At 41.8% G+C, this 27,988-nt stretch overlaps 1 protein-coding gene across 1 annotated transcript in view; it reads right to left on the reverse strand.

Moving 5' to 3' along the window:
* Positions 1-12,287, reverse strand: part of DLEC1 (DLEC1 cilia and flagella associated protein) — a 32,665-nt gene extending 20,378 nt beyond the window's left edge. Inside the window, exons 1-14 of the mRNA XM_077783048.1 lie at positions 12,244-12,287; positions 10,756-10,896; positions 10,072-10,228; positions 9,352-9,462; positions 8,291-8,442; positions 7,799-8,016; positions 7,479-7,560; positions 6,998-7,085; positions 6,024-6,197; positions 5,115-5,251; positions 4,137-4,229; positions 3,794-3,884; positions 2,795-2,957; positions 831-1,023 (exon numbers count right to left, since the gene is read on the reverse strand). Of these exons, the coding sequence (XP_077639174.1) occupies positions 831-1,023; positions 2,795-2,957; positions 3,794-3,884; positions 4,137-4,229; positions 5,115-5,251; positions 6,024-6,197; positions 6,998-7,085; positions 7,479-7,560; positions 7,799-8,016; positions 8,291-8,442; positions 9,352-9,462; positions 10,072-10,228; positions 10,756-10,896; positions 12,244-12,276 (1,833 nt within the window). The 5' untranslated portion in view covers positions 12,277-12,287. The remainder of the gene's footprint in view (positions 1-830; positions 1,024-2,794; positions 2,958-3,793; positions 3,885-4,136; positions 4,230-5,114; positions 5,252-6,023; positions 6,198-6,997; positions 7,086-7,478; positions 7,561-7,798; positions 8,017-8,290; positions 8,443-9,351; positions 9,463-10,071; positions 10,229-10,755; positions 10,897-12,243) is intronic.
* Between the last annotated feature and the right edge of the window lie 15,701 nt (positions 12,288-27,988).

A 27,988-nucleotide genomic window follows, 5' to 3' on the forward strand; every position in this document is an offset into this window, starting at 1 on the left:
CTGAAGGACTATGCAAAAGCTTCATTTGTTTGTAGACAAATACTAATTTTAATGTATATTTTAATTCAATATATATTCTATGAACAAATTATTTTTAAATAGCCGGGTAGTTTCTGTTCCATACTTATCTGAGGTATTTCTTATGTCTGTCAATCAACACTGCATGGGACATTCCCACTCTTGAACTTTCTTTGTATCAGGTTTCTCTAAATACAGTGAGCTCATGCTCCTTATTTACAGGGACAGGGGAGCAGAAACTGAGAGAACAGTCCCTGGGATAACTGCATCCCAACATCCTTGCACCCTTCTTACCCACAGCTGCACACAGCATTTCTCTGCTAAAGGCTCCTACTAGCCCCTTAATTCACCACTCAGCTGTTCATAGGACCCATTGCAGGCCAAAAAAACTACAGCTGGAAACAGTTTAAATAATCAGTGTTTGTTAACTAACTTATTTAGACTGGAGTAGGTACAAGGCACATCCCCAAGGAGAGGGGCAAGGGTCAGGAGCTCGTGGAGGAGCTGATAGAGGGGTGAAGGTGGTAACTTCACCAGCCAGCACAGCTGCAGAATGAGGATGTGTCCACAATTTCAGTGTAAAATTAACTGCATCCAGTCAGTCCCCAAAATTATATGAGATCAGAAACTGTCTCACATTTTGCAGTCAAAACATGTTTTCTTTCAGTAACTTTTTACATTTTGAACACTGTTTATCAGAGCATGGTACCAGCTAATTAATTTAATTTAGAAAAGTTCCACAGCAAGGATTTTATGACTTGAATAAAAATACACAGCTGGATTTGTAGATAGGAAGTAATCACAAGCCATACCTCCTGTGGAGCATAAGTGAGAATAAACTCATGATCTGCACAGGGAAGCAAAACTCCCTGCTCAGGATTTAGGGAGAAGGCTGATTCTGGATCTTGATTTTTTTTGACCTCTGTAAAGTCTGCAGTTTCTTCTGGTATTAATGGTTTCAGATTAGGCTTTGTTATCTGCCAGAAGAAGGGAAGCTCTTGATGGCTGCAAACAAGTCAATAAACAACAGAAAATATATGATTTTAAAAAATTGTATTTTTTGAGTAAAATACATTAAGATATTTTTGAGTAAAAATACATTAAGAAAATGTTCAGATCCTTTTTTCAGGTAGGAAATTCCTCTCTTTACAGATTACAGGGGTTTGACTTCCCAGTTTTTGTGAGTTGCAAAGCTGCTGAGGCATCAGAGTCAGAGTATATAAATCATACAAAGAACATGCTAATACGTGTAGCAGCCCAAACTGCTGCTACTAAATTCCAGGGTAATATGTGAAAGTAAATTCTATAAGTGTGTAAGATATTGTAACACTTTCTTGCCTTATTTGAACTTTTCATGTAATCCAAGTTTTAGAAACTCTGCGATTATTTTTTTCAAAGATCTGGGATGAACAGGTCCATTCCTGCTGACACCAGTACATTTGCTTTGGATCAGTGCTGATGACCTAAATCACATTCTGAATTTAATCCAAGTGCAAGATGTGGTCTTTAACATGTCAGCAAAGCACAATGGCTCAATCTAAAATTATAGCCATGGCTCTGCCTCACTCTCTGCAATCCAGAAAAGGTTGCTTAACTAGGTTGTTTCAGCAGAAGTGTATTCCATGGAATGTCTTCATGGGTTTGAGAATCTTGCTCGTGCTGACCTCAAAAATTCTGCCTTAGGGGGAAGAAGGACACTAGAATTTGAAAGTATCACTGATAAAACTGGACATTTACAATTTTTTGTTTCACTTTCTGTAGCAGAAAGAATGTTTATTTTTCCTGCTTCTATGGAGTTTACTCTCAGCCTGGACAGCTTTGTTTTATTCAAATACTGACACCAGATGTGCAGGGAGTGCTGTGGTGATTATAGCACAGAGAAAATGTGGAAACTGGCACAGTCACATCCGTTGTCAGTTTACAATGTCCAGTTCACCAATCACACTTTCTCTATTCAAACATCAGCCTGTTCTGGCATTATGCATGTGTGATTTCCAGGCCACAAAACAAACTGCCAGATATTCACTGCTTGGAAACAGCAATTTAGATTAATGGTCCTAAACCCAGCATTGACCTTCTCACTGCTTTGATGGTCTACAGCCTCTATCTGCTGCAATCATGCACAAGTGTATTCCTGTTAAAGTCTGATTGATTCTGAACAAAATCAGGATGCCGCTATGTTCAGTACGATGTAATTGTCCATAAGGACACATTTGTTGACTTCAAATTGAATTTATATTTAACTCTTTAAGGACTCAGTTGTAGGAACCATCTGAGAGTTTTAACGTGAGTTAATTACACGGGGCTCCCATTCTGATTCTGTGGAGTCCAGAATGTACTATGAGTTTTCAATGGGACATGTCTACAATCAGAATTGTATGTTTGGAAGCATCTATTCCCTGCAATATGAAAGGAAAAGAGTGCTTATCTCAGTTGCAAAAGTATATGTAGTAGATATTTAAAGTTACATAAATTTCACCTGGATCACCCTGTAAGTATTTCCTGCAAACATGTATATTTATGAATTTTTTGTAGATTTACCTCTATTGAAGCAAAGATATTGACCTTGGCTAATGGTTGCCATAATGCTTGAACAATGTACAACATTCCTTCAACCTTAATTACCAAACAGAAAGGAGCAAAAAGAAGCAAAGCTACTGCAAAAGGTTTGTCAAAGGCACAAAGGTTTCTCCAGCTTGAGAGAGCAGAGATGACAAATAAGATCCCTACCAGTATGGCCACACTGCAGAGCATTACTCTAATAGCAGCTACCTACGTGGAGTTCTTTATAAGCAGTCTCTTCTCCTTAGTGCTCTGTGGGTTTTGGGGCTCGAATCGTATGAGGTGCTGTGCTGTTGCATCAGTGACTTCACCCAGCTGAGCTTTGCTTTCTCCACCCGTGACAAACAAAAGCTCCAGAGCAATCACCTCTCCAAGCCCTGGAAGAAATAATTACGTATTACTGTTCACTATCTGACTATTAACATAGCTCACATCATCAATAGTAAATGTCATCAATCTTCATTGTTGATAATATCTGGTGTTTCCTCACGTTTCAAAACTCCAATGTGTTAATTGTACAATCCTGATGTTGTGTCTATCAACATCTGTTAACAGAGACCTTCTGTTCCTGAATTTCATTGACAGGGATGTCAGCTCACTTACATCAGCATGGTTTCACTGAAGTGAGCAGGGTGTTTACAGTGGTTGACAATGTGGCTCCCAGATGTTTTGAGCAGTATATTAGAATTAAAATAAGCAGCAAATGAATTTTAAAAATCCAAAGTAAATACATGTGATAAAGTGATTCAATAGATGACAAACCAAGCCTCATGTTATAGCAGTTATATTACAATACTAGCACCAACACTTACAAGAATTTGAATTGATTTCATTAGTTAATCCAAAGACTGCCTACCTCAAAAGGTCCAAATGTGGTTCATTTCTGCCCTGTTACACCTCATGATTCATAGTTTGTCAAGTTATCTTATTAACAGAAAAGTAAAAGAGATGAGTTGCACCTGTCAGCTGGTTTTCTTTCCTGTGACTTGGTGACATTTTACATTTGGATTTTTGCCTACCAAATGTTAAGAGCTCGATGTTTTCTGAATCCAGTGTATCCATGCACTGGGAAGGAGCAGTAACAACAATACAAAAAGAAAATGCCAGTATTTGCTTAAGCCAATGACCCAAAATGTTACCATCACTTCACACCAACAATCACCACTCACATTATCTGAATATCTATGGAATTAGAAAGGTGCTAGAAACAAACCTGTGAGTGTAATATAATTGATTGGATAATTGTCACACAAAATGGTGAATGTTTGCTGTGAGGCTTCTGGCAAAGAAGGGAAAAACACTACCTGAAAGAGAGAAGGGAAATAGCAAGGTCTGTGACTGTTTTCTCTCCCCTAACTAATACACTTCAATTTGTAAATATTCCCTGAAGGACAGTTTTAGTAATTAGTAATTAAAAGTAACAGTTACAAGAAACAGAGTCATTTTTTGCTCACATAAACCCAAACTTGCAAGGTTGAGCCAGGTCTTCTAAAATGATCTTGCTTGTTAATTTATTTGGTGAATTAAAAAACCTTTCTCGAGCAGTTGGCACTAACCTCTACTGTTGCATTCTGCCCTGGAGATAGCTCCAAAACAGCAGGCTGGATCCCAAAAGGATCTTGTATCACAAAATCAGCAGTGGCAGCCACCTAAAGCATTTAAACAAAAACAAAACAAAACAAAATTTAAATTGATCAGATTGCTGTGTTTAAAACACAGATTTACCTGAAACAGGCAGTATACTACATGACTGTTTTACCTCTTACCATAAATTTTTTTTCACACATCTCAAAAGAGTGTGGCTAATAAATATGGCTTAATTTAAAAAAATGCTCCCTGCTTTATAATGAACTTGGTGAAAGCAGAAGGGAAAGTGCAGTTCTCTGAAGACAAATGACAGTGTCAGAAGCCCTAATATTCATAATCACAGGAGAACAGCTCTGCCTGAGAGAGGGGCTCTGTCTGTTTCTGCATGCTTAAAACTCACTTTGAGTTGGAACTGTAAAGTCTCTGGAGAGACAACTTGGCCCACCTGCTCTTTCTCCAAAACCAATAATGCCAGTCTACCTGTCCCATTTTATCTCCTTTGCCCATCCTACTTAGGCCCTGGTTTGTGATGGGGACAGAGCAGAACTGGATTGGATTGCTGTGTCTACAGGTGCAGCAAGGTCAGTAAAGGATGTTTTTTGTTGAGGAGGGAGAGTAAATTACCTCAAGCAATGCTAGAACTGATAGCATTTCTATTTGCTTCAAGGGTAAGGTTAAAGCTTGAGCCAGTTTTCCTTTCCCTCATTTATGCCTCAGTTTACTTCTCCCCTGAGCAAGACAAGCTCTCCCACAGGAAAACCAGAGCACAAGAAGGAGGTACAGGCATCCAGGGAGACTGCTTTTCAGGATAAAGGAATGGCACAATGCAGATATCTCCAGCAAGGCCTTATGACTTCTGTGCTAATACAACATGAGTGGCTCAAAAGGCCTCCATACCAGGGCACCCACACCATGCTGGGTCCAGTATTTCCCTTCTAATCACTCACCCCCGAATCAGGAGCTGGCCAGGCTTTCTCTGGCATTATAGCGAACTTCCCAGTCCTAACTCCCTCATTTCTGCACAAAACTGCTGTTGTTTTTATTCTTCCAACAAGGCAGGGACCACAGTCTATAAAGTCAGGCACTGCAAGGAGTAACGCAGAAAATCAGACTCCAGAGACAGTGACGGCTGCTGATTAAATAACTCTTTACAGACATTACTGCATGAGACCACACCAAGTTTTGCAATCCTAAACCCCCTCAAATTCTTTCCGTTTCAAAGTTGGACAGTGTGAGATGTATATTTCTACATTCATCTTACATTTTAATGATGTAAGATGTTCTTTTCCTCCTTAAAGATTATTGAATGATAAAAAGTAAGATGATTTTTTTTTAGAAAAACTCAGTATAACAGGAGAAGTGAATTTACAAAAAAATCAAAGCAAATTTTTGCAAAAGTAATCCTGTTTATTATAGTTGAGCTTAGATATCTGAGAGGTTCAGGTATACCATAACCATTTATAATTAATTTCACATTCCATGAACATCAATGAATAGCATCAAATAATTATAACTAAAAAATAATTCCATAATATTTAGAATTAGCAATTACAATTGGGAGTTAAGGAATCGACAAAACACAAACCTAGAAATGTGGCCCCTACTCACTTGTCTAATATAGTGAACAAGAAGAGCCTAAGATGACAAGAAGAAACAATTGAGGTAAAATCCAACAGGATTACATTTTAATAACTAATAAATCTATGATAAATGAAAATGAGATAGATATCAAAATGTAGAAACTGCACTGACAATTTTTTCCACATATGTTTTGTGACACAAAATTGAAGACAGTCAAATTAAAAAAAGAAGTCTGCTTTAACTTTAGAGAAATTTAGTACTTGGACACCACTGACATGTTAATACTGGAAGTGATACTTTAGCTTGGATTGGGATGACAAAAGATTCTGATCCTTGACTCTCCACTAATAGATAATCTTCATAATCTCCCAGATATTCAGGAATAAACTGGACTGTATACTGGCATGCCATCCCAGGAGCAATCATTCCTCCCTTTCCTGGATATTTTCCTTGGGGGAAAAAATAAAAACAGAAAAAAAGGCATAAAATTTAAAAAAAAAAAAAAAAATTACAACCTCCCCAAATTGGCAGTAGTATTTATGATCACATCTTCCTCTGGAATGATGCCTGTAAATTCCCCCCAGTTATTGCCTAATTCAAGCTGATAAAAAGGGCACAAGAGGCCTAGCAGTGCAATCTAGGAATGTGCACATGTTCCAGGAAGCTCAAAGATTGCTTTGTCTGAAATATACTCCTCATAAACACAGAAAATAGCGAGGAGAAACTTAGAGACGTTACCCAGAATTGCCTTACCACAAGACAAAAGGGCTTCCATGGAGGCACCTAACTTCATATTTAATATTCCTCCAATTCTTGGGGTATCACAATCTCCTTAGGCAATCTATCCCAATGCCTGGCTATCCTACTGTAGGAAAGGTAATTTTCTTGTTTTTCCTCTAACCTGTCCTTTATTGCAGTGTGTTATTTCTTTCCATCTCCTTATAATGTTTTCTGTGGAAACTACCTCGGTTCCTAGATGAATTTTGGATAAGATGTCATCTAGGCATTCCACAGACACATTTCAATCTAACATCAAACATTTAATTTAGTCTTCTTGAATTCCTCATTAGAAAATTTCAATCTGCTTATGAGTTGCATGTGAATGGGCCTAAATCAGATGTCAGCTTCTAAAGAACTGAGCACTATGGCTAACAGAACCAAACACAACTTCTCTGGAAAATCTTTGTTAGAGCAGGTAAATTAGATTTTGTATGTGTTAACATTTTAAAGACAGAAAAAGAGCTTTTACCTGGCCAAATGAAAAATACTGAAGTAGAGGGGGGGATAAGTCTGACGTGTTGACCTGTTGAAGTAATGTTCTGTAGCTCTACAGTCATCTTCATTAAAAAAAAAAAAAAAAAAAAAAGCTCCATTGTATTTATCACCACTCATTAAAATATTTGCAATTGCCCGGTACTACTGCTAGGAGTAACTACTTCATCATCACAACCATCCCCAAAATCCCAGTTTATTCAACAGAGGCTGAATCAGACACTATCAAAACAAAGAGACTGAGAAGAGCCCATTTAGTCTTCACTGGTTTGTGTGTCAGTGGCAGGTGTGATAGAGTATCTTCAAGGAAGTTAGAGGGTCATAAACTCAATATACAGAAGAAACTCAGACTTTTATTAAAATTCAGAACGGCGAAACATCGGGTGAAATATGTAGATCATGATAGGATATAGTTCTTCAGGGAGGCAGAATTAACTCTCTACAAAGAACCTTCTCACCTCATAAACCTGCCCAGCTTTATCATATGAAAACAGCACAGAAGGTGGACTGGCAAGAAACACGGGAACAAATGAGGTATCACTGAAAGATAAAAAAAAAGGAGAGATTATCTTACTTCCTGGTTCTCTAAATACTGATAAAATAAGAAATTGCAAAATGTCTCCTTTGGCAAAACTAAAATATCATACAGACATACTTTGTTATTAAGAGACTATATAAGAAATTTAGCTCAAAATATCTCTGAGTAAATCCACAGCAATTCTATAGAGGAGCTCTGTGCATTCCAGCCCAGAATTCAGAAACTGTACACACTGCATACCCTTTGGTATCTTCTGCTTTTCTTCTGGCTATGATTTCTTCCACTTTTTCTTGAGAAATTAGAAGAGATTTGCCTCCATCCAGAGTATTTGGTGGAAAAAAGCGTGGATTCTTCAAGAAATTCTGACTTTTCTCAAGTCTGGAGAGGTACTCACTTAATTCCTCTGCTTTCCAGGACCTCTTCTCTTTCGTGGCTGTTTTTTGTAAGGCTTTAGTTTTCTTTGAAAAACAAGAGTGCATGGTGCAACATGAAACAAAGTGATTTTGAGGATGAGGAAAAAGCAAGATACACATGTGTATTTAAAGCTACACAGCAATGACAATGATGTGGAAAATACAGTATTTCTCTTTTTTTAACAGAATAAATATAAATACTGGTGTCAAATCAACAATGGGTTGATATTTACCCTTTGTTGCAGAAAGAGCAACAGGTCTTACAGATCAAACCTAACTTGTTAGTTTTGTGAGACTAAAACTAACTTGTAAAATGTACCTTATTGATGGTTTTAGCCTCAAGGCTGTAGTCTGGAGTCGAGGACAGAGCTGAAGACACACTTGTCACACTGTCAGATAAGTAGACACTCTCATCCAGTGAAAAAGCACGTTGTTTACGTGCCCCTTTCAGGTATCCAGGTTCTGATTCTCCTGCAATTCAAAGAAAAAAATAATTCTGTAAGAGGAAAACATGAACAACAAATATTTAGTCTAAGCACAGCTGTATGAGTTTATTTTGAAGTTTGTTGCTGGCAAAAATCCTCTAGAATTTAATGTACTTTTAGAACTTATTTTGTACAAACAAAGCTTAGTACTTTAAAAATAAAACGTTTAGAAGCACTAATTAAACAGGCTGTATACACTTATATTACTCCCATATTTTAACCTTATAAGGCATGCGAGATTTTTCACTTTGTTTGGAATTATAATGGAAAAAAACAAAGTACAAATCTTGAAATCTGACTAAGCTGATTACTCTGAAATGTTTGTTTTGGCTTGACTGAAAAACTTCATTTCAATGATCCTAAAACCTTTAATCTTGGCTCACACATGAATAAAAGAAGTAGTCTTGACATTGTCCAAAATATTTTCGTTACTGATCTTCATGTGCAAATAGAACAAATATATTTCCAGAACTGGAAAACTTTAAACCCTAAATAAAGAATACAATTTCATTTCACTGAAAATAGCTTTTACTTTAATGTAACTATTTCCCTTCTCTATATACAAGATGTTGTTGCAGCTTTTGTGCTAATGAAATTGGATGGAGAGAGAACACTAATGCAGTTTTTGTGTGAGATGGGAAGAACTGTAAACAAATGTGCAATAATGATCAAATACTATATCTAAGAACATCCAAACTCAGTAGTTTTGAATTTATCAATTACACTTTGAAAATGTGTTCAATGTGTTCTTAGTGGAATCTTACTCTTAAAATACTTGAGTCCCTTCTGCTTTGGCCGAAAACTATAAAAACATACTCAGATCTGCTACATCCTCCAATACTTCAATTATAGAATGTTCTAAAAAGTCTAAATTACTTTCTGCTTCAAAAATTACCTTTTGGTGCTTTAGCAAGAGGTAATTTCTCAGTGATGTAATCCTCAGGACAGATTAAATTATTTTTTATTATTTGTTCATTATCCACAATCCACTGAAAAGAGGATGCCACTGCAACAGTAAAGTCAACAAACAAACATAAAAAACCCAAAAGCAAAATCAACAACAACAACAAAAAAAACCCCAAGACAAAACAAAACAAAAAAAAGCAAAATAATAGCCTCTTAAAACATATGGTCTTGATCAATCCACAGTAATGTTGTTTTTACACCTCATCCTTTTCAGGTAATATTTTTAAATATAAAATAATATTTTATGTATTATATATATTTTATATGAAATATATTATATATATTTTATATGAAATAATATTATAGAAACAAATATGGTATTTTAATGCCAAGATTTGGATATGCATCTCTACAATTCTAAATTCAGTTCAAACCCAGCTAAGCACCCATTGGAGAAATATTTAATTTATTTGTTGCTGCTACATATCAAATTTTGTATACTTGTAATATTTAGGTGGTAACCCCTCCATCCAAATTTAATACCATGAACATGACATGGTTGTTTAGTTTCTCAATGTTAAACAGACGTTATTCAACTTGAACCTCTGCACAAAATCTTTCAAAGTTGCTCTGTTGACGTAAAGCCAACTCCAAGTTAGTGTCCAGGTACTGTAAGAATGTACTGGGGAGCAACATTCAGAATTCTCACCTGGTGGCAGCCCCAGTTTATGGAAATCTTCCCCTGCATCAATCTTCATCTGGTTTAGAACCCTTTTCTCTTCACGTTTTGCTCGGGCCTGGGCCTGAATGATCTCCTTTTCTGCTTTGTCAGCTTCTGTCAGCCGGCTCTGACATTCAGCCAGAAGCTGCCACAGGCATGGGTGAACAAAGAGAAATTTGAGCTGTCACAGGCAGATGTCTTCTATTTGTTTTTGAGAGGTAAACATATACATATTAGTAAACATCACCACTTTACAAGCCTGCTAAAACACTGTCATTCCACAGTGACACAAAACAGAACAAAACACCTGTGGCTCACATCATCCAGCATCTTATACAGTGACAACAGCTATTGGAGTGATGACAAGGTAAGAAACCTGAGCCACTGATCAGCAGGTACAGGGAAAAGTTTTCAGTCAGTAAAACAGGCATTTAAAGGGCTACTGCTTTTACTGGTTGTACTCTGTGTCTGAAAAGCCAACTAGAGATAACAATACCATGAAGGATCATGTGAATATTAACTTACTTGAAAGGTTCCGTGGTAAACTGTGCTCAAGTAAATTTTCGTTAAAATAACAATTGTAGGATCAACACCTGCCTTTAAATTTTATTTTACAGAAGATCTAAGTAAAGACTAAAGAGCTCCAAACTCTGACTTGGTTTGGACTTGTACCTTCTCTAGCTCATCTGTGTAACTGTCTTGATAAACATTGTCTCCTTCTTGGGACTTAATACAGTTTGTTGTCATGTCCACCTCAAAAACATTTCCACTGTACAGGTCCTTAAAAGCGACAGCCAACACGTGGGAGATATCCTGGGGAAAAAAAAAAAAAGATGGGAAGAGATCACTGGGTGCATACAAACGGCTGTAAATGGGAAAAGGTACCTGAAAAGGGGATGTGTGTGCACAGGAGCACTGAGGTGTGGATGTCTGTGTGTTTGTGCTGTCTGGCTGTGTAGGTGATGGTGATGGACACAGTTCTCTGTGTGCAAGTGTGTGTGATGGATTGTGCAGGGATAGGGCTGTGTGAGTGGGGAGAGTGTGTGCGAGTGAGATATAAGTGTTGAACAGAGGATGGGTTGTGTGTGTGTGTTAGTCCTTGTGCAGGGCGTGTGTTTGTATCCCAGGGTGTATGCAGGGATGTGTGGGGCTGTTTGTATGGGGGGGTTTGTGTGTCCAGGGCTCTGTGTGTGTGAGGCTGTTTATATGGGGGGTTTTGTGTGCAGTGCTCTGTGTGTGAGGCTGTTTGTATGGGGGTTTTGGTGTGCAGTGCTCTGTGTGTGAGGCTGTTTGTATGGGGGTTTTGGTGTGCAGGGCTCTGTGTGTGAGGCTGTTTGTATGGGGACTTGTGTGTGAGACTGTTTGTATGAGGGTTTTGGTGTGCAGGGCTCTGTGTGAGGCTGTTTATATGGGGGTTTTTGTGTGTAGGGCTCTGTGTGTGTGAGGCTTGTTTGTATGGGGGTTTTGGTGTGCAGTGCTGTGTGAGGCTGTTTATATGCGGGTTTTTGTGTCCAGGGCTTTGTGTGTGAGGCTGTTTATATAGGGGTTTTTGTGTGTAGGGCTCTGTGTGTGTGAGGCTTGTTTGTATGGGGGTTTTGGTGTGCAGTGCTCTGTGTGAGGCTGTTTATATGGGGGTTTTTGTGTCCAGGGCTCTGTGTGTGAGGCTGTTTATATGGGGGTTTTTGTGTGCAGTGCTCTGTGTGTGTGAGGCTGTTTATATGGGGGTTTTTGTGTCCAGGGCTCTGTGTATGCGAGGCTGTTTGTATGGGGCTCTGTGTGTGTGAGGCTGTTTGTATGGGGGATCTGTATGTGCAGGGATGCGAGAGGCTCTTTGCAGCAGGGTCTGTGTGAGACTGTGGGTGCGTGTTTGTGAGGCTGTTGATGGCGGGGTCTGTGAGTGAAGCCGATTGCAGGGAGCTCTGTGTGTGATGCTGTTTACAGGGTGTGTGTGCAGGGTGTATGCAGCGGGGATCTCCGTGGATGAAGCAGATAGCAGGGGCGGTGTCTCTGTGTGCAGGAGGTCTGTGAATGTGGGTGTCCGTGCGTCCCAAGGATAAGTGCAACTCTCTGTGCGTGGCTGTTTTCAGGGTCTGTGTACAGGCTTAGTCGCAACTATGGGCTACACTATTTGTGCCCGAGCTGCCCAGCCTGCTGCGTTACCTGAGGGTCGCGGCTGGGGCTCCTTTCAGCCATGTCCAGCCCGGCTCCGGAATCCTGCGTGTCGGGGGTGGGCTCCCCTCAGCCGTGCCCAGCCCGGCTCTGCGATCCCTGTGCCGATATTCGGGCTCCCTCAGCCGTGCCCAGCCCGGCTCTGCGATCCCTGTGCCGATGTTCGGGCTCCCTCAGCCGTGCCCAGCCCGGCCCCTGCTCAGCCTGCCGCCGTTGCCGAGTGACGGTGCGGGCGGGCAGGGCTCGGCCAGCCGGGTAATGGCGGTGTCCCCTTCCCCGGGGCCAGCCGGGGTAATGGCGGTGTCCCCTTCCCCGGGGCCAGCCGGGGTAATGGCCGTGTCCCCTTCCCCGGGGCCAGCCGGGGTAATGGCGGTGTCCCCTTCCCCGGGGCCAGCCGGGGTAATGGCCGTGCCCCCTTCCCCGGGGCCAGCCGGGGTAATGGCCGTGCCCCCTTCCCCGGGGCCAGCCGGGTAATGGCGGTGTCCCCTTCCCCGGGCCCAGCCGGGTAATGGCGGTGTCCCCTTCCCCGGGGCCAGCCGGGGTAATGGCCGTGTCCCCTTCCCCGGGGCCAGCCGGGGTAATGGCCGTGCCCCCTTCCCCTTCCCCGGGGCCAGCCGGGGTAATGGCGGTGTCCCCTTCCCCTTCCCCGGGGCCAGCCGGGGTAATGGCGGTGTCCCCTTCCCCGGGGCCAGCCGGGGTAATGGCCGTGCCCCCTTCCCCGGGGCCAGCCGGGGTAATGGCCGTGTCCCCTTCCCCGGGGCCAGCCGGGGTAATGGCCGTGTCCCCTTCCCCGGGGCCAGCCGGGGTAATGGCCGTGTCCCCTTCCCCGGCGCCATCGCCCCTCACAGCCCCGCCGGCTCTCGTGGTGGCCGAGTGCGGCACCCCGAGGCTCTAAGAGGCTCGCAGCCCGTCTCTTCCCTGCCACGTACTTGAGATCTTTTAAGGACCAGTAGCCTTGTGACTTAATAAATAAAACGCTGACTTGAAAGCTGCGAAGGGGATCTGGTTTTTAGCAACCAGTGCATACAGCCAGGGCGCTGCTGTGCAGGTGGCGGGTTGGAGCTGAGGTGAGAGGCGCAATCCTCTCCTGATTTCCCGTACGTGGGATGAGGAGGCTGGGCTCATCCCCGCCGCTGGAACCCGGCTGGGAGATGGGAATATTCATCATCAGCCCCAGCTCATCCATCGCCCCCTCGGCTGCGGCGCCCTGGCTGTATGCACTGGTTGCTAACAACAGATTCCGCTGAATCCCGGCGATATTTTCCATAGAAACCATCCCGGTGTAGATTTTCTCCTTGTCCTGCTGCCTTTTTATTATTTTCTTCTTTTTCCTCCCCCTCCTCCACTCTTTTTGCTCAGAGTGAAGGAACCTGACCGTGGCTCTTGGGCTTCTTCGTCACTTTGGCTCTATTGGACGAATCGGGAAATGTTACACCCCGAAAATAACTATGGCAAAAATAATTAGAATTTACCAGCAGATAAGCCAAAGGCTGTGGGTGTAAACTCTACGGCAACCATAGGGGTGGTTGAAATTCAACTTTTTTTTTTTTTAGGTATGTGGCACATGGGCTTGCATCTACAGGGTGTCACAAGCTTTAGGTCCTCAGCTCACCAAAGTCTGCATTTGGAATAAAATACCAAATGAAAGCCAGAGGCACTGCTGTGGTTTTAATTTCCCTGTGAAAAAGGGAAGCTTGCCCAAGAGAAAGCTCAGCAAATATGCAATATCCTGTTCTAAGGATTAAGGCAGAGAAATCACAGATGTATGACAGGGATAGGACCAGGTATCTGTTTTCCAGCAAAAAAAGTTCACAGCTTTCATAGAATCACAGAATCACTAAGATTGAAAAGGATCTCTTAAGATCATTGAGTCCTACCATTACTCCACCACTGCTGAGATCACCACTAAACCCTGTCACCAAGTGCCACATCCACACACTTTTTGAAGTGGCTTTTGAAGTCTTCAACTCCCCCACTGGCTTGATCAGCCTATTCCAGTGCTTGATAAACCCTTCAGCAGAGGCATTTTCCCTGATATTCAACCTAAAACTTCTCTGGTGCAAATCAAGACCATTTCCTTTGGTCCTGCCCTTATTTCCTGGCAGCAGAGCCTGACCCCGCGGCTGTCCCCTCTTGTCAGGAGTTGTGCAGAGCCAGAAGGTTCCCCCTGATCCCCGTTTTCTCCAGGCTGAGCCCCCCCAGCTCCCTCAGTTGCTCCTTATTCCAACTTGTGTTCTCTAACAATTTTGGTTTTGTGCAGGTTTGTAGGTTCTCGCCTTTAAGATTCACTGTATGCACATTGTAACACGTTTCCATATTAGAAGTCCAGCTTTTCTCATCACGTGCTACTACAATTGATTTTAACATCTGTTTGCTAACTGAAACATTAGTAAAATCCAGCATTTTAAAAAAGAATTCTTTCCCAGCCTTTAAAATGGTGACAGTAAAGCAGATGTTTTTGTTTAAAACAGTATATAGAAGCACATGAAAACTGACTCTGGAAAAAACTTTCTGTACTTTCATCTTTACTGTCTTTCAGTAACTTGCCAAGCACATCATCTCAGCTTAGAAGCTGGATTTTGGTTTTCAAACTCAGTCCATAAAATCTGGAAGTGAAGGTGAGATCCATCTGCTCAGAAGCCAACTGTAGGATCAGAAGGAGGGGTGTGAACCACTGTTCCAGAGCAATACACTATTGTTTCCCATATGACAATGGGATATTTTCCTTAGATTTCCATTTTTATGCCATCATCATTTACTCAGATAAACTTAAAAAATAAATGACACAGTTCCTAGTGTAAAACTGTTTAATTCACATATCTATATGTCACAGACACACATTTTCATAAAAATATGATGAACATTAAGAACAATTTGCATCTATATCAATCTATATCATCATTATAAAATGTTTAAGTTCCAAAGGCTGAAGAGAGACTCATGCATGTAGGGAACGGAAAAAAAACCAAAAACAAAACCAAAAACAAAACCCAAAACCTAAACAAGCAACTTTATCCTACATTTATAGGCATAAATATACAGGTATAAATATTTATATTTGTGTAAATGTACACACTTTCTGTAACTACCATGTATAACTTCTGCCAGGTGTTTTACCTTGGATTTCCCCTCTGTGCCATGTAAGGCTGAATTTTATGGTGGGTTTTAGGTTTGGATTTGGTGTGTGCATCTGGACAGATCCCAAGGGCCCCACCTTGATGCTTGTTGCAGTGTGGAGCATGGGGGGATTTTTCTTGGAGGAAACAAATCTGGAACTGAACTCTCCAGGGCCACCTGATCTGGAGAGAATCAGGAACAGGACCAGGAACAAGCTAATTTGAAATAAAATATGCCCAAATACCTGTCACAGACCTTAGAAGAATAATAAATTCTGGTAAAATACAGATTATTCCACTTTCTAAAGCAGTCTCCATGTCTTATCAGGATCATATTGCTTTTCTATATTTGTTTTAGTCACGCTCCCCAGGTGGTCCCCACAAATTCTTTGTTATCCCATGGGAACTGTTTAAAGTTCTGCTGTTGTCCAAACCCCTTCTTTCTTCTGGTAGCCACATGATCAGAAAATGTCCTTTCCATTGCAATCTAACAAAATCAGAATTCTGGAGGTGATTTGTTCCAGCATCTAGGTATCAAATGACACTATGATAGGACAAGCCCAGCTTGTTCTTTCTCCTTGTTCTAAGGCTGAAAATAACAGAACATTTTTGCATGTAAAATAGCTGGATGTGATTTAAATAAAAACAGGGAGCTCAGTTACTGAGCAAGAGGTTATGTGTATATAGCAGAATTGCAGAGTGGAACTGTAGCTTACATATTTTACAAAAATATCAAGCTCCATACCAGCTTTATTTACCTCACTCCTCTTTTTTTCAAAAATATAGATAGATGCTATTTCCTGGGTCTGTAGTCAGCCAGTACTTTTCTTATTATTTCTATATAATCAATGGAGTACTGTGTCTGACTAACTAGAATCTTCTAATTTTTGTGAACATGTATTCCTTAAATGTGTAAACACTAATAATATCATTCTTTCAATACTTGGGGAAAAGTTAATACATTTATTTTCCTAGTAATCCCAAAATCTTTACTAATGTCAGTGGACTTCTTTGGAGAGGGAGCACTCATTATACTGATTCTACTCACTTGGTGTTTGAAAGGCTTCTTTGAAATGATGAAATTTACTACACTCTTAAAAATAAAAATCACAGGTTTGCCCCTTTGTGTTAATACAACAGTTTGGATTAATTTAGAATTGTGTACCTATCTCAAATGTAAACATAATTCAAATATATATATACACAAAGATATACAAAATAGCCTTTGCTTGTATATTGACTTTTTTAAAAAAACTACAAATTCTTGGGGTTCAGAATGCATCAAGACTCCACTTTTTGGGGTTTTTGTTTGTTTGTTTGGTTGGTTGGTTTGGTTTGTTTTTTTATTTATTTTTAGCAATTTCTTGCAACAAGACAAGTCCTGAAGGCTTCAGGTGGCATTCTTTAGTAGTGGAAAATCAAAGGAACTGACACTGCAGTGATGCCTTTTGCTCTGGAGGCATTGCCCCGATTTTCATGCTTGCATCTGGGCAGCAGCAAATGATTTATATTTATATTTTCTTGCTAAGTTTTTTTTTTTTTTTTGGTTTTTTTTTTTTTTTGTTTGTTTGTTTTTGGGAGGTTGGTTCACGAAGTAATTCCCAAAAGTGCAGTGACGAATGATTCACTTTGACATTGCTGCCCTCCAGTGGTCCTGTTAAGGTTTCCATGTTTTCAGGAAAGTCTTTAAATACAAACATTGCATTCAATCTTTGTTTTGCTCAGTCATTAATAATTCCATCTATGCAATCTGGCATATTCTCTTACCAGTGTATTGGTTAAAATGCTTTTCACTGGCGAAACTATCTATTAACTTGTAATTACTGCAAATGCAGCCAAACAGGTATCCCTGGAATGCACTTCTCCTTTGCATGTTACCATGGAAGTCGCTCCTTCTTCCTTCTTCTTGAAGAGGAGCTAATGCCAGCATCCAGAGAATGACTTTAAAACCTAAGTAAAATTTGCAGATAAGGAAAATGGAGAAATAACCTTTCACTTTCAGGTGAAAAGTGCCAAAGAGCTCAGTTTCCAAAACCTGGCTTCTCCCAATGCACTGCTTTCCTGTCCTGCCAAAGCTGTTTTTTTCTTCAAATGTCCTGGTTTGGAGACAGTCCTTATCTTAGAGGTGTGACCTTGCTAGATGTGGAGAACTGGGTAATTTCCAGTTCTTCTGGAGGCAGTCTGAAATAACCTGCAACTCGAAGTTCCCCTTGGATATTTTTCATTATTTTGTCACTCTTTCCTGACATGAGTCAACCAGATCACTTGCTTCCAGTTTACATTTCCTGATTTTAAGCATTTCTGTGTTTCCTGAACTTCTTTCCTGTACCTAGAAGTCTGTCCCTCTCTAAAACATGTCAGTGAGGTATTGCTGTGCTTCTGCTGAAATACTTACGCTGTAATTTCAGTCAGGCCACATGGGACTTACAAACCAGACACACCCAACAAGTAGGAGAAGCATGTGGAAAATGCATACACAAAGGGGCCAGTCATCCCTTTTTGGCAGTGTCTGGGCAGATACATCACTCTGATTAAACTGGAAATGGGCTACGCCTCCACACAGAGATCCTGGGATCCTTCAGGAAACCACTCCATGAGAGATCCTGGGATCCTCCATGATCCACACCATGAGAGATCCTGGGATCCTCCATGAAACCACACCACGAGAGATCCTGGGATCCTCCATGAAACCACTCCATGAGAGATCCTGGGATCCTCATGAAACCACTCCACACAGAGATCCTGGGATCCTCCATGAAACCACTCCATAAGAGATCCTGGCATCTTCATGAAACCACTCCATGAGAGATTCTGGGATCCTTCATGAAACCACTCCATGAGAGATTCTGGGATCCTCATGAAACCACTCCATGCAGAGATCCTGGGATCCTCATGAAACCACTCTATGAGAGATCCTGGGATCCTCCATGAAACCACTCCACACAGAGATCCTGGGATCCTCCATGAAACCACTCCACGCAGAGATCCTGGGATCCTCCATGAAACCACTGCACACAAAGGTCCCAGGATCCTAGAAAAATGTTTAACTGATGCTTAACAGTATTCATCCACCCTTTAGGGGCATCACTGGGGAGATGTCTGCACCCAGATTCCAGTTCTGCATATATATATATGTATGCATGTATGTATGTATGTATGTACACACACACACATACATGGATTAGGTTTGTATGAACCTCTTCTGTCCTCGAAGCAATCTGGCATGCCATGGCAGAACTCCACAACAGCTAATTTATGCTGCTGGGAATAACCCAGTGATTGACAGTTTTTAGTAAGAAATATGGTTCTTTCTTCCCTTCTGTGTTTCAGTTCTTTTGGATGTTCTTGCTACACAGCAGCCAGGATTTCTATAAATGCAAAAATAAACCTTGGAAGAGGAGAAACTTGCAGTCTGTTCCTTCTGCTTTTCTCATCACCCTTGGGAGCTGCTGTCTGAAATCACCCTACTACTTACTTTTTATCCTCTTGTGATTTTTCTGTCTGGGCTTATTCATCCAAACAATGGCTGTCAAAAAACCATGGCTTGGGTCTGTCTTGTGCTGTCCCAGTCATCTTGTGCACAAAGAATTAAACTTCTTTTTTCTTACCTTTATCTGGCAAGTGTTTTCTTAGCAAACTGTCAGACACAACTGATTTGCAGATATTCCCCTGCTCTCCTGGTTTGGGTAAGTGAATCAGGTGAATTAGTTAGAGAGAAAAATGCAAATCATTCTTCCATGCCTGTCTGTGGTCCAGGTGTCTGTAATGTGAGGATGTGCTGAGCTAGGCCCTCAGCTGATAAAGGATGGGGTGAGGTCTGAATATTTGGAGTAGAAGACGACTCAAAATCTTCTTCCTGTAAAGTGCAGAGCAATGAGGAACTGCCCTCTAACTCAGAAGGAAAAGGAATCCCAACCCCTCTAAGAACATCTGGAAAAAAGCTTTCTACATTTTGCCTTGAGTTATTTTCAACTCCCAGAAAACCGTTAATTTAGGCCAAGCTCCAAACAATATCTTTCCCGGTGATGTTGTTTCAGGGTGATGAATAGGGTAGGTTTAAATGGATTTTTATCCCTTTATCCCCAGGAACTTGGGCACAGATGAATGACCCAGAAGGCAAACTGAGTTAAGGCTGCACAACTGACCAAGAACATCTTGCTCTAGTTTCAAAACATCATCTCAAGGAGGCTATTTATTCACTTTGGGACAACATGAGTATGGCTTGCTAGATGTATCTAAAAGCCCTTGCAGATGTAGTTTGAGACAGAAGTAAATTAATCCCAGGAAGGATAATGTCATCTGTGCAAAGAGTTGTAGTGCAAGGAGAGGACAAGGAGAAGGCATGAAGCTGTAGCAACCTGGAATTGGTGACAGGAATGAAAAGGAAGAGATTTGGGTTTACTAAAGAGGCCTGATCCCATTTTTAATTTCTCCAAACCATCCCCTTAGTTCCTGTGGAGGAATGTCACTTGAAATAGTGGAATCTCACTTGAAATTGGGAGGATTCTCACTTGAAATAGTGTTTGTAGCAGTCAAGATAACTCAGTATGAGAGAAAGAAAATCCATCCCACTGGGATGGGAGAGAGTGAGAGGTGGTGATGTCCAGAGGGCATGCAGAGTCTGTCATCAGCAAAATGCACAGCTGTGTTATCACCTTGCTTTCCCAGTGTATTATTTAATTTTTGCTGGTAGGGAAAGATAAGGCTGGCTCAGCCAAACCATCAGGCTTGTATGTGCTTTTCCATGTGAGCTCTGCAGTGGATCAAAGGCAGTGAGTTCACCAGCCAGAGGAACTGGGACCTGCCTAGAAAATCAGCATCTTCTTTCCTGCCCAAGATAGCAGGACACAATCACTGGTACCCTTTCACCATGCCCAGGAAATCATGAAGCAAGGTATATGTATATGTCATTTACCTTCATTTATTGCCATCTAACTGGCCCTCACTGCAGGCACTGGGACAAGGAACAGCACCAGTGTGGAAGTCCCAAAATGACTGGTTTTCTCCATTATGCCCTGCAGTGAACCACACCTAACAACCCATCTATTCAGCTGATTGTATTTGTATCATAACATATCTCTGGGCAGGCTTTTCTAGGAGCTACTTACATTATATTTTAACATTTTAGGGCTTATTTCTAACACAGGAGTTCCCTTAAGGCTCTTAGTAAGGAAAGGTCTCTCAAGGGAAGGTTTTGCTCTTAGGACATTGCTGCTTACAGTTGCCCCCATGTCATGTAAAATGCCCAAGGACACATGGACATGTGCTAGGGTCTGGCAGGTTGCATACACTGATCCAGGGTCTGTAGGGACTGGCAGCCTTGAGGAATAAAAACAGGTGGGGAGACAACCTGCAGCACTTGAAATGACACAGAGACTTCTGTGTTTACACAGCCAAGTACTGTTTTTACAGTTGTTAAGTTCAAAGAGCAGCAATTTTTCCCCTTCCAGGAGCACCCAGAAACTGGCAGCAACCAACTAAAAATTGAAGTATGGCCTAAAGTTCTGCACTTTCACATGACATCCACTACAATGTTGATTTTGACCTGGAAATAGCCAGTTACCTAATACAAGAAGAAATTTTTGCATTTGAGGGCTCCTCCATTTTTTTTTTGTATTCAGTAGAATGGGCGAATTCTTCTTTGATACCACTTGGCCTTGAAAATACACACTCCTGCATTCCCCCAGCAACACAGAATTATCCTTGATTCATCAGAAAGTGTGAAAAACCTTTCAAAAGCTTATTTTAACTCGAACTTGCAGCTGGTACCTTGGAATGAAATGCATCAGGTCTTCATCGTGATTGGAGTTGAAGAATACAAGGCATAAACCAGTGAGAGCATGTCCCATCACATCCTCCTGGCATGGCTGTGTGCTGAAACTCCACAGGCTTTCAACACTTTAAAGTGAAACTGTTCATTAAGCAGACAAAGCTGGTTTGTTGGGTTGTCTTAGGTTTTGGCAGAGCAGCCCTTTTTACCTTTCATCCAAAGGAGATCCAACACCAATAAAAAGCAGGAGTCTGTCCGCTATTTCTGTAGAAAAATAGATGTCTGATGGGAATTCTCCCCTTCTGCTCCACCAAGCAAATGGTCAGAGACAGCAAGGAGGGTGAAGTTTTCATAATTCAAGTATCACATGGCACAAGGATAGGTGACAGCATAATTCAGACTAGGTGGATGAGGGAAGCCCTGAGGAGCTTAGGGAGGTGCCTGAGGTGCCAAAAATTCAAAGGCAAAGCCCAGATGGCAGTTCCAGAGTTGTATTCTTGTTCAGCCCACGGGCTCGGAGCTGGGATCCCACCAGCAGTGCTCAGAGCAGGGCACAGCTCTGTGTGACTTTCCGGGAATTGTTCCCAAGGCACGTCCTCGTGCAGTTGCACAAACCAGGACTCCTCCAGCCAGAGGGGGGACGTGTCTGAGGGAAGGCTTTGATGGTTGAGGTGCCTGACAACAGGAGCAGGAAGGAAATGAGTCATTCAACCTTTCTGCTTTGGCTGCACCGGGCTTGCAAAACTGATGAGGAGGCACCTGAACCCAATAAAATACTTCCTCAGTGGGCAACCTGTGTGGTTCTTTCTACATCCTGATATCCCCTTGGTGTTTTCTTTTCCAAAACCCAAATAACACCAGTGGCCAGAGAAATGAGGCTGTATTTCACTCTAGCAGGTGTATAAATGCGTGATTTTGGAAGTGGCAGTTGTACTTTTATATATAAACTTGAGTTCTACTTTGCACTTAAAGCAAAGGTTCCTTATTCCCTTTGTAAGAAAGAGACAGTGTGTGATCTCAGACTTAAATCACCACCTCTCTGAAGGGTATTTACTCTATTTTGAGATACTTCAGCATCTTAATTTGGTCTGCTTCATCCTTTTCAAAGGTTCCTCTCTCTTCAGTGACAGTTTATTGAACTGTGCTCCTAACTTTCATCTTATGAAATAAAACTAGACACAATAAGAAGCTAAATCAGAGATGATGAATACTCCTTTTGAATACACTTGATGAGATTTTACAAGTTCATCATTTTATTCATTTAGGAAATATCTTAATCTAAAAATTAATCTAGTAATAAAATGCCATCTAGTCTGGGTTGTTGGGTTTTTTTGGCTAAAGTTTTAGTTTGTGTCATTCTCCTCATCTCATATTTGGCTGTTCAAAGAGCATGGCTGATTATAAATTAACACCAAAAATGCTGGCTGTCAATTAGGACCAGGAAGACACAGGAATTCCTGGCATACCTTTTGCATAAGCATCTGCTCTGGAGATGTTAGGAGTTCAAGAACATTTTTGGATTCTGCATGACTTGTTCAGATGGAGGTGGGGAAGTCTGATGTCACTGTGTTTATGTGAAGCACAGTTTTAACTCTTTGGAACCAGAAATAAAAGTGCATTACTTGTAACATCCCTGATTCCCCATGTTGAATGCTCTGCAATCACAAGATCCTCATGTGCAATTTAAACTTGTGGGGCATTCTTATATCTCATAGAATTTTCTATAATATAGGTGTAATTCAGACTTTCCATCTTTTCTGCACATTTAAAAGTCACGTGAACCGGCTACAGTGAAAAAATCTGCAATTAGGTAATGATCTGAACAATTGCATCTAATTACTGTGATTATCCCAGTTGCAGGGAATTAAGCTGACAGATGAAGTATATTAAAAGGAGCCATTATGACATTAATCATCAACCTTCCCCCATACTTAACCTGTATACCCCAGTGCTGTGGGCTGGAAAGAGGCCATGGTGCAAGAAAGAAGAGACACATGTCAAGCATTCCTGACAGCAGATGTTTGGCCTAAGCACTGTGGTCTTTTAAGGTTAGAAATGAGTTTGCTGACTGGACATCACTGGTTGTGAAGCTTGGGGTCTGTGCTCAGCTGTAACCTGGGATCAGAGAATCAAAGAATCACTAAGGGTGGAAAAGCTTCCAAAGCCCTGGAGTCCAACACTGTGCCCACCACTAAACCCTGTCCCAGCCCCCTGCTGCCACATCCACATGGCTTTTGAACACTTCCAGGAATGCTGATTCCACAACTTCCCTGGGGAGTCTGCTCCAATGCCTGACCACCCTTTAAGTGAAGGATTTTTTCCTAATATCTAATCTTAACCTCCCTCGGTGGAACTTGAGGCCATTTCCTCTCATCCTGTCAAATATCAGAGTGAGCCATTAATGGATAAAAGTGGCAAGACCCTGGGACCAATCTCCTGCTGTTCTTTCCAAACAAGAGATAAGCACTCCATGTCATGTTTTCATTGCAGCAAGTCTAGTACATCATTAGTTTCCCCAATTAGGTTATTGTTTCTCATTCATGCAACAGTAACTTCATGTTAATGGTCAGATTCACAAACTCATTCACACAGTTATAAATGATAGCATTGTGGGGCTGATTCCTGGTGTTTACTGATGCACTGAACTGAGAGGCTGATGAAGTAAATGCACCATGTTTGCTTTGAGCTTCTCATTCCCTGTTAATAGATGAGCTTTTCAGAGCTTTAAAAGGAGTGTCTAGGGTCCCCTTCCCCCAAAAAATCTTCCTATAAGTGTTTTAGACTAAATGTACTTTTCTGTACAACTCTCTGGTAAAGACATTTTCATTCTCCCAGAATCAAAATATTTAAAGTCAGGGAATTTAACATAAGAGGGTCTACTTAAAACTACATTTGTTAAAGCATGGATATGCATAACAATTACTCTCAGAGACTCATAAAATATGTCCTGTAGTGGGAGAAATGAGGTAAACAAATGTGAAATAAATCATTCAGCTAAAACTAACAAAATTAGTCTGAAGACAAAATTGGTGAGATGTCCAAATACCAAGCACTGTCAAATTGATGTAAAATTATTTAACTGTCTCCTTTCTATTGAAATTCCAAGAGTTATAATGAACTCCTTGGAATAAACAGGGGAACCTAGGACTTTAATTTGTAAATCTAATGCATAATCTTGCTTTTAATTATATTTTCTTATAATTTTTCAGCTTGAAATCAATGTGAGATTTGTTGAACTGGCAACTCTCTAAGTCTTTAATTGTGACCATACAGTAATAAATGACTCCTTTGATTGTTTTATTGCTTTATTTGGTGGTTAGAACTGCTCTTGATTACTTAGTCTAAGTGGAGGGAAAACCCTTCGAGATACTTGAGATAAAGTAAATCAGGTAGGCGTATTTCTGGCTTAGCAAGCCAAATTTATCTTCTGCTCGAGCAGAAATACCTCATTAATTTTAATGGGACTCATACAGGATTCTGCCAGCAGCAGGTTTAGCTTTGCACATCCCAGCATCTGTTGCTTCCTTTTCCTGTGGCCATGTACAGCTCCTAAATGGGAGTAACTGCTGCAATAAATGGTTTAAATGCAGATGTATACATCAATATAGTTTACTCTGAAGGTACTTTGGCACAGCAGTCCATGGTGATAAACAAAGTGTCTGGCTGCCCTTCCCATTCCCTGAGCTGCATGATTCTGGTGTTAATTCCATTCCAGCTTAGTTTATAAACTGCAGTGAATTAACCTGTCCAGCGACTTGTCCATAAACCAAATAATCTCACTGTTCTTACAGTCATAAATCCCATTCATAAGCTTTTTTCCGTTTATTTCCTAAGGGAAGCTGATTTCCAAAGGTGCTGATCTCCACCAGCTCCTGCAGATCCACGATGCTGCTCTTCCCCACAGCTCTATGTGTGCCTTGTAAGTGAGGGACCTGCAGCTGCTGCAAACCTGGGCGTGCTGGGAAAATTTGCAGGTAGGTAAATATTGGGTGGAGCAGACTCAGGGGCAGGATCAGTCCTAGGAACCCCAGGTCTTGCACGGGCAGGGAAGTGTTAGCAACAGAGCTGTCCACCTAATGAAAGGCCTGATAACCAAAGAGTAATGATTGCCTCTGTGGCAGGTGAGTCACTGGGGCACTGGAGCTGGCCTCCCACAGGGATGTTCAGGCTCTTTTGTGAGAGTTCTGGCAGTTCCCAAAATGTAAAAGGCAACTGGCAGTTTGATATGTGGCTGTCCATCAGCTATAGACTTATTTATTTAGCCTAGTGGAAGGTGTCCCTGCCCATGACCAGGGGTTGGAACAAGATGAGCTTTAAGGTCTCTTCCAACCCAAACTACTCTGTGATTCTGTTAATCTATTTATGTGAGAGTAGGATTTAGAGAGGTCTGATGATCTGGGGATAGTAGCACACCCCATCTAAACCAGTAAACAGACTGGGAAAAGGTATAAAAACCCCACTTCAGTGAACAGCCAGACCATAAGTAAAGTGTTTGAGAATTCCTGTCCCACTTCTGCATTTACATGAACTCTATTTAATATGACATTTTCTTTTGTGTTGGCTTTTGTAATTCTCCTGCTGACAAAAACAGCCCCATGTGGCTGCCAAAGCTCCGTGCTGGCCATGTAACCCCCAAATGCTGTGTAACCACTGTGTAAATGTGGCAGGAATCCTGAGTCCTTTATGCAAAACAAAAAAAGACCTTTGCTGTTATCCTTTGGAGAGGTGGCTGGGAACATTTCAGTGGGGTGAGGAGGGTGTGTGTGAGATTCTGAAGGGCAGAGGGAGCCAGGAGGCATCTTCTCCATTGGAAACACTCGGTGTTGGGGCGGTGTAGCATTCCTCAGAGATGAAAAGCTGCTCCTTCCACTGTGTGCAATTAAGTCAACACTTGAGTCATGCTTTCAGAGTGGAGACAGGTAAACTGCTTTGCTTTAGTTTTGCTGTGATTTGTGGTTCGCCATGGAATTGAACCCTGCAAACATTTTTGCCACTGAGCTCTGCAACTGCTCTTTGCTGCCTGGGCTAGGCTGTGTGTGCAAAACAAAGGAGGAGAATGCAAAAGGGTGCAGGAGTGAGAGAAATAGGAGAGCTCTTTGACTTTTCAGGGATCCAGTTCAGCTGAGAATCCTGGCACCTTTGCATAGGGTCATCTGTGTTGGAGGGTGTTACAGAGGCTCCTCACCCAGCCTGCCTGACATTTAACTCCTTCCAGCCTCACCTCTGTGGCTGGAGAGCAGAGGGGATAGTCAAGATGTGTCCTGGCTTTAGGTCTTGTCCCTCAGTAAAATATCACAGCTCTGACCTTGTATTTTTCCCAAAAGCAAAGATGCAAAGGTGGCAGCTTTGCTTTGGGAAGGCAGTGCCAACTCCCAGCCCTTCTCCAGGCCTAGAAATGCCTTGACTTCACTTCTCTGTGAGCACAGTAGTTATGGTGTGGACAAGAAAAAATGTATATTCATATGACATTCTTAAATTACTATATTATTCCTAGCACATTTTTTATTAGTAGGATTTCTGCAGCTCACAGAAGCTCACATCCCTTTGGTTTTATTGTTATTCTGGATGTATATTGTTTTCAGCAATGCAAAAGAAAGGGAAATCAAGCACATGCAGAAATACAACTCAAAGGACTGTAGCCTTCTGAAACAAAGCTGTGATGAGACCTGTGCTGTAAAATCTCCAGTTCTGGATGTCTACTGCAGCATATCAGCACTCTGATGGTGACTGCTGGACTTTCTGATGAATGCAAGAAATGCAAGACTGTGTGTTACTGCCTGGCTTGCTCTGAGTACACACACATGTCCAGGCCATCAAGGATTTAGAGATGGTTATGACTTAGGGTGGCAGAAAGGTCCCCAGGTGCTCCCAGCAAGTGATGATGCTTCTGGATGTGCACAGAAGCAGGGAGAGTAAATGGAACTGCAAAAAGTGAAAAGTACGACAAGGTTTTGTGAGACCTCCTGTCAGGCATCATTTGGATATGGCACCTGGGGATATGGTTTAGTGGTGAGCATGGTGGTACTGGGTTAATGCTGAACTTGATGATCTTGGGAGGTGTTGTCCACCCTGAGTGATTCTATGGTTCCAGCTTCTACTTCAGCTATGACCATGGAAAAAGCAGCATGGCAAGAAGATAGAGATACAGTGGGCTCTCATGAAGGAGTAAATGCAGGGGATGGTCTTCAGGTCTCAAAGGATGATGGCAGAGCAGCTCAGTTGTGTTTTCTTGGTGAAGCCCTATCCAGCCTGAGGTAATAATGGCTGTGTTCACAGCAGTGATGGTGCCATTGTACCCCATGCTGCTGTGAGAGGTTCTAACCACAAGATGGTCCATGTCATTTCTGGGAGTGCTGGAGCTCTCTTACAGTGCTCCCTTTGCCACAGAGGGCACAGGGACACTGGCCAGTCCACCTCTAATGAGGACTTGTGCCAGGCAGTGTGTAGGCACAGTGGGGTGTGACACAGGGAACAGGGAAGGAGTTACTACAATGCCATTTTGTGTCACCATTTTCGAGCTGCCATTCTCTTCTTTTCCTCTATTGTGAAAACCATAATGCCCTCAGCTTTACTGGAGTTTCCAGTCTGGCTGGCTCCTCCAGCAGCCTTCCTGTACACTCCCTCCAGTACTCTTCCCCATCAGCTGAAAGGGTGACAGGTTGTGAAATGTCTTCCCAAAATCCCCCTGCTTTGAGACTTTTAGAGCCCTACTAGGAATCTTCTGGGTGCTTCCAGCTGCTATCCTGCCTGCCAGCAGCTGCCTGTTTGGCCCATCTGAATCAATGTCTGTGGGTTTAAAAAAAAGGAATGTTCCTTCCTGGGTCCTTTGGAAAGTGTCTAGCAGGAGATG

The sequence above is a fragment of the Lonchura striata genome, chromosome 1 (assembly GCF_046129695.1).
Source record: "Lonchura striata isolate bLonStr1 chromosome 1, bLonStr1.mat, whole genome shotgun sequence".
Taxonomy (NCBI): domain Eukaryota; kingdom Metazoa; phylum Chordata; class Aves; order Passeriformes; family Estrildidae; genus Lonchura; species Lonchura striata.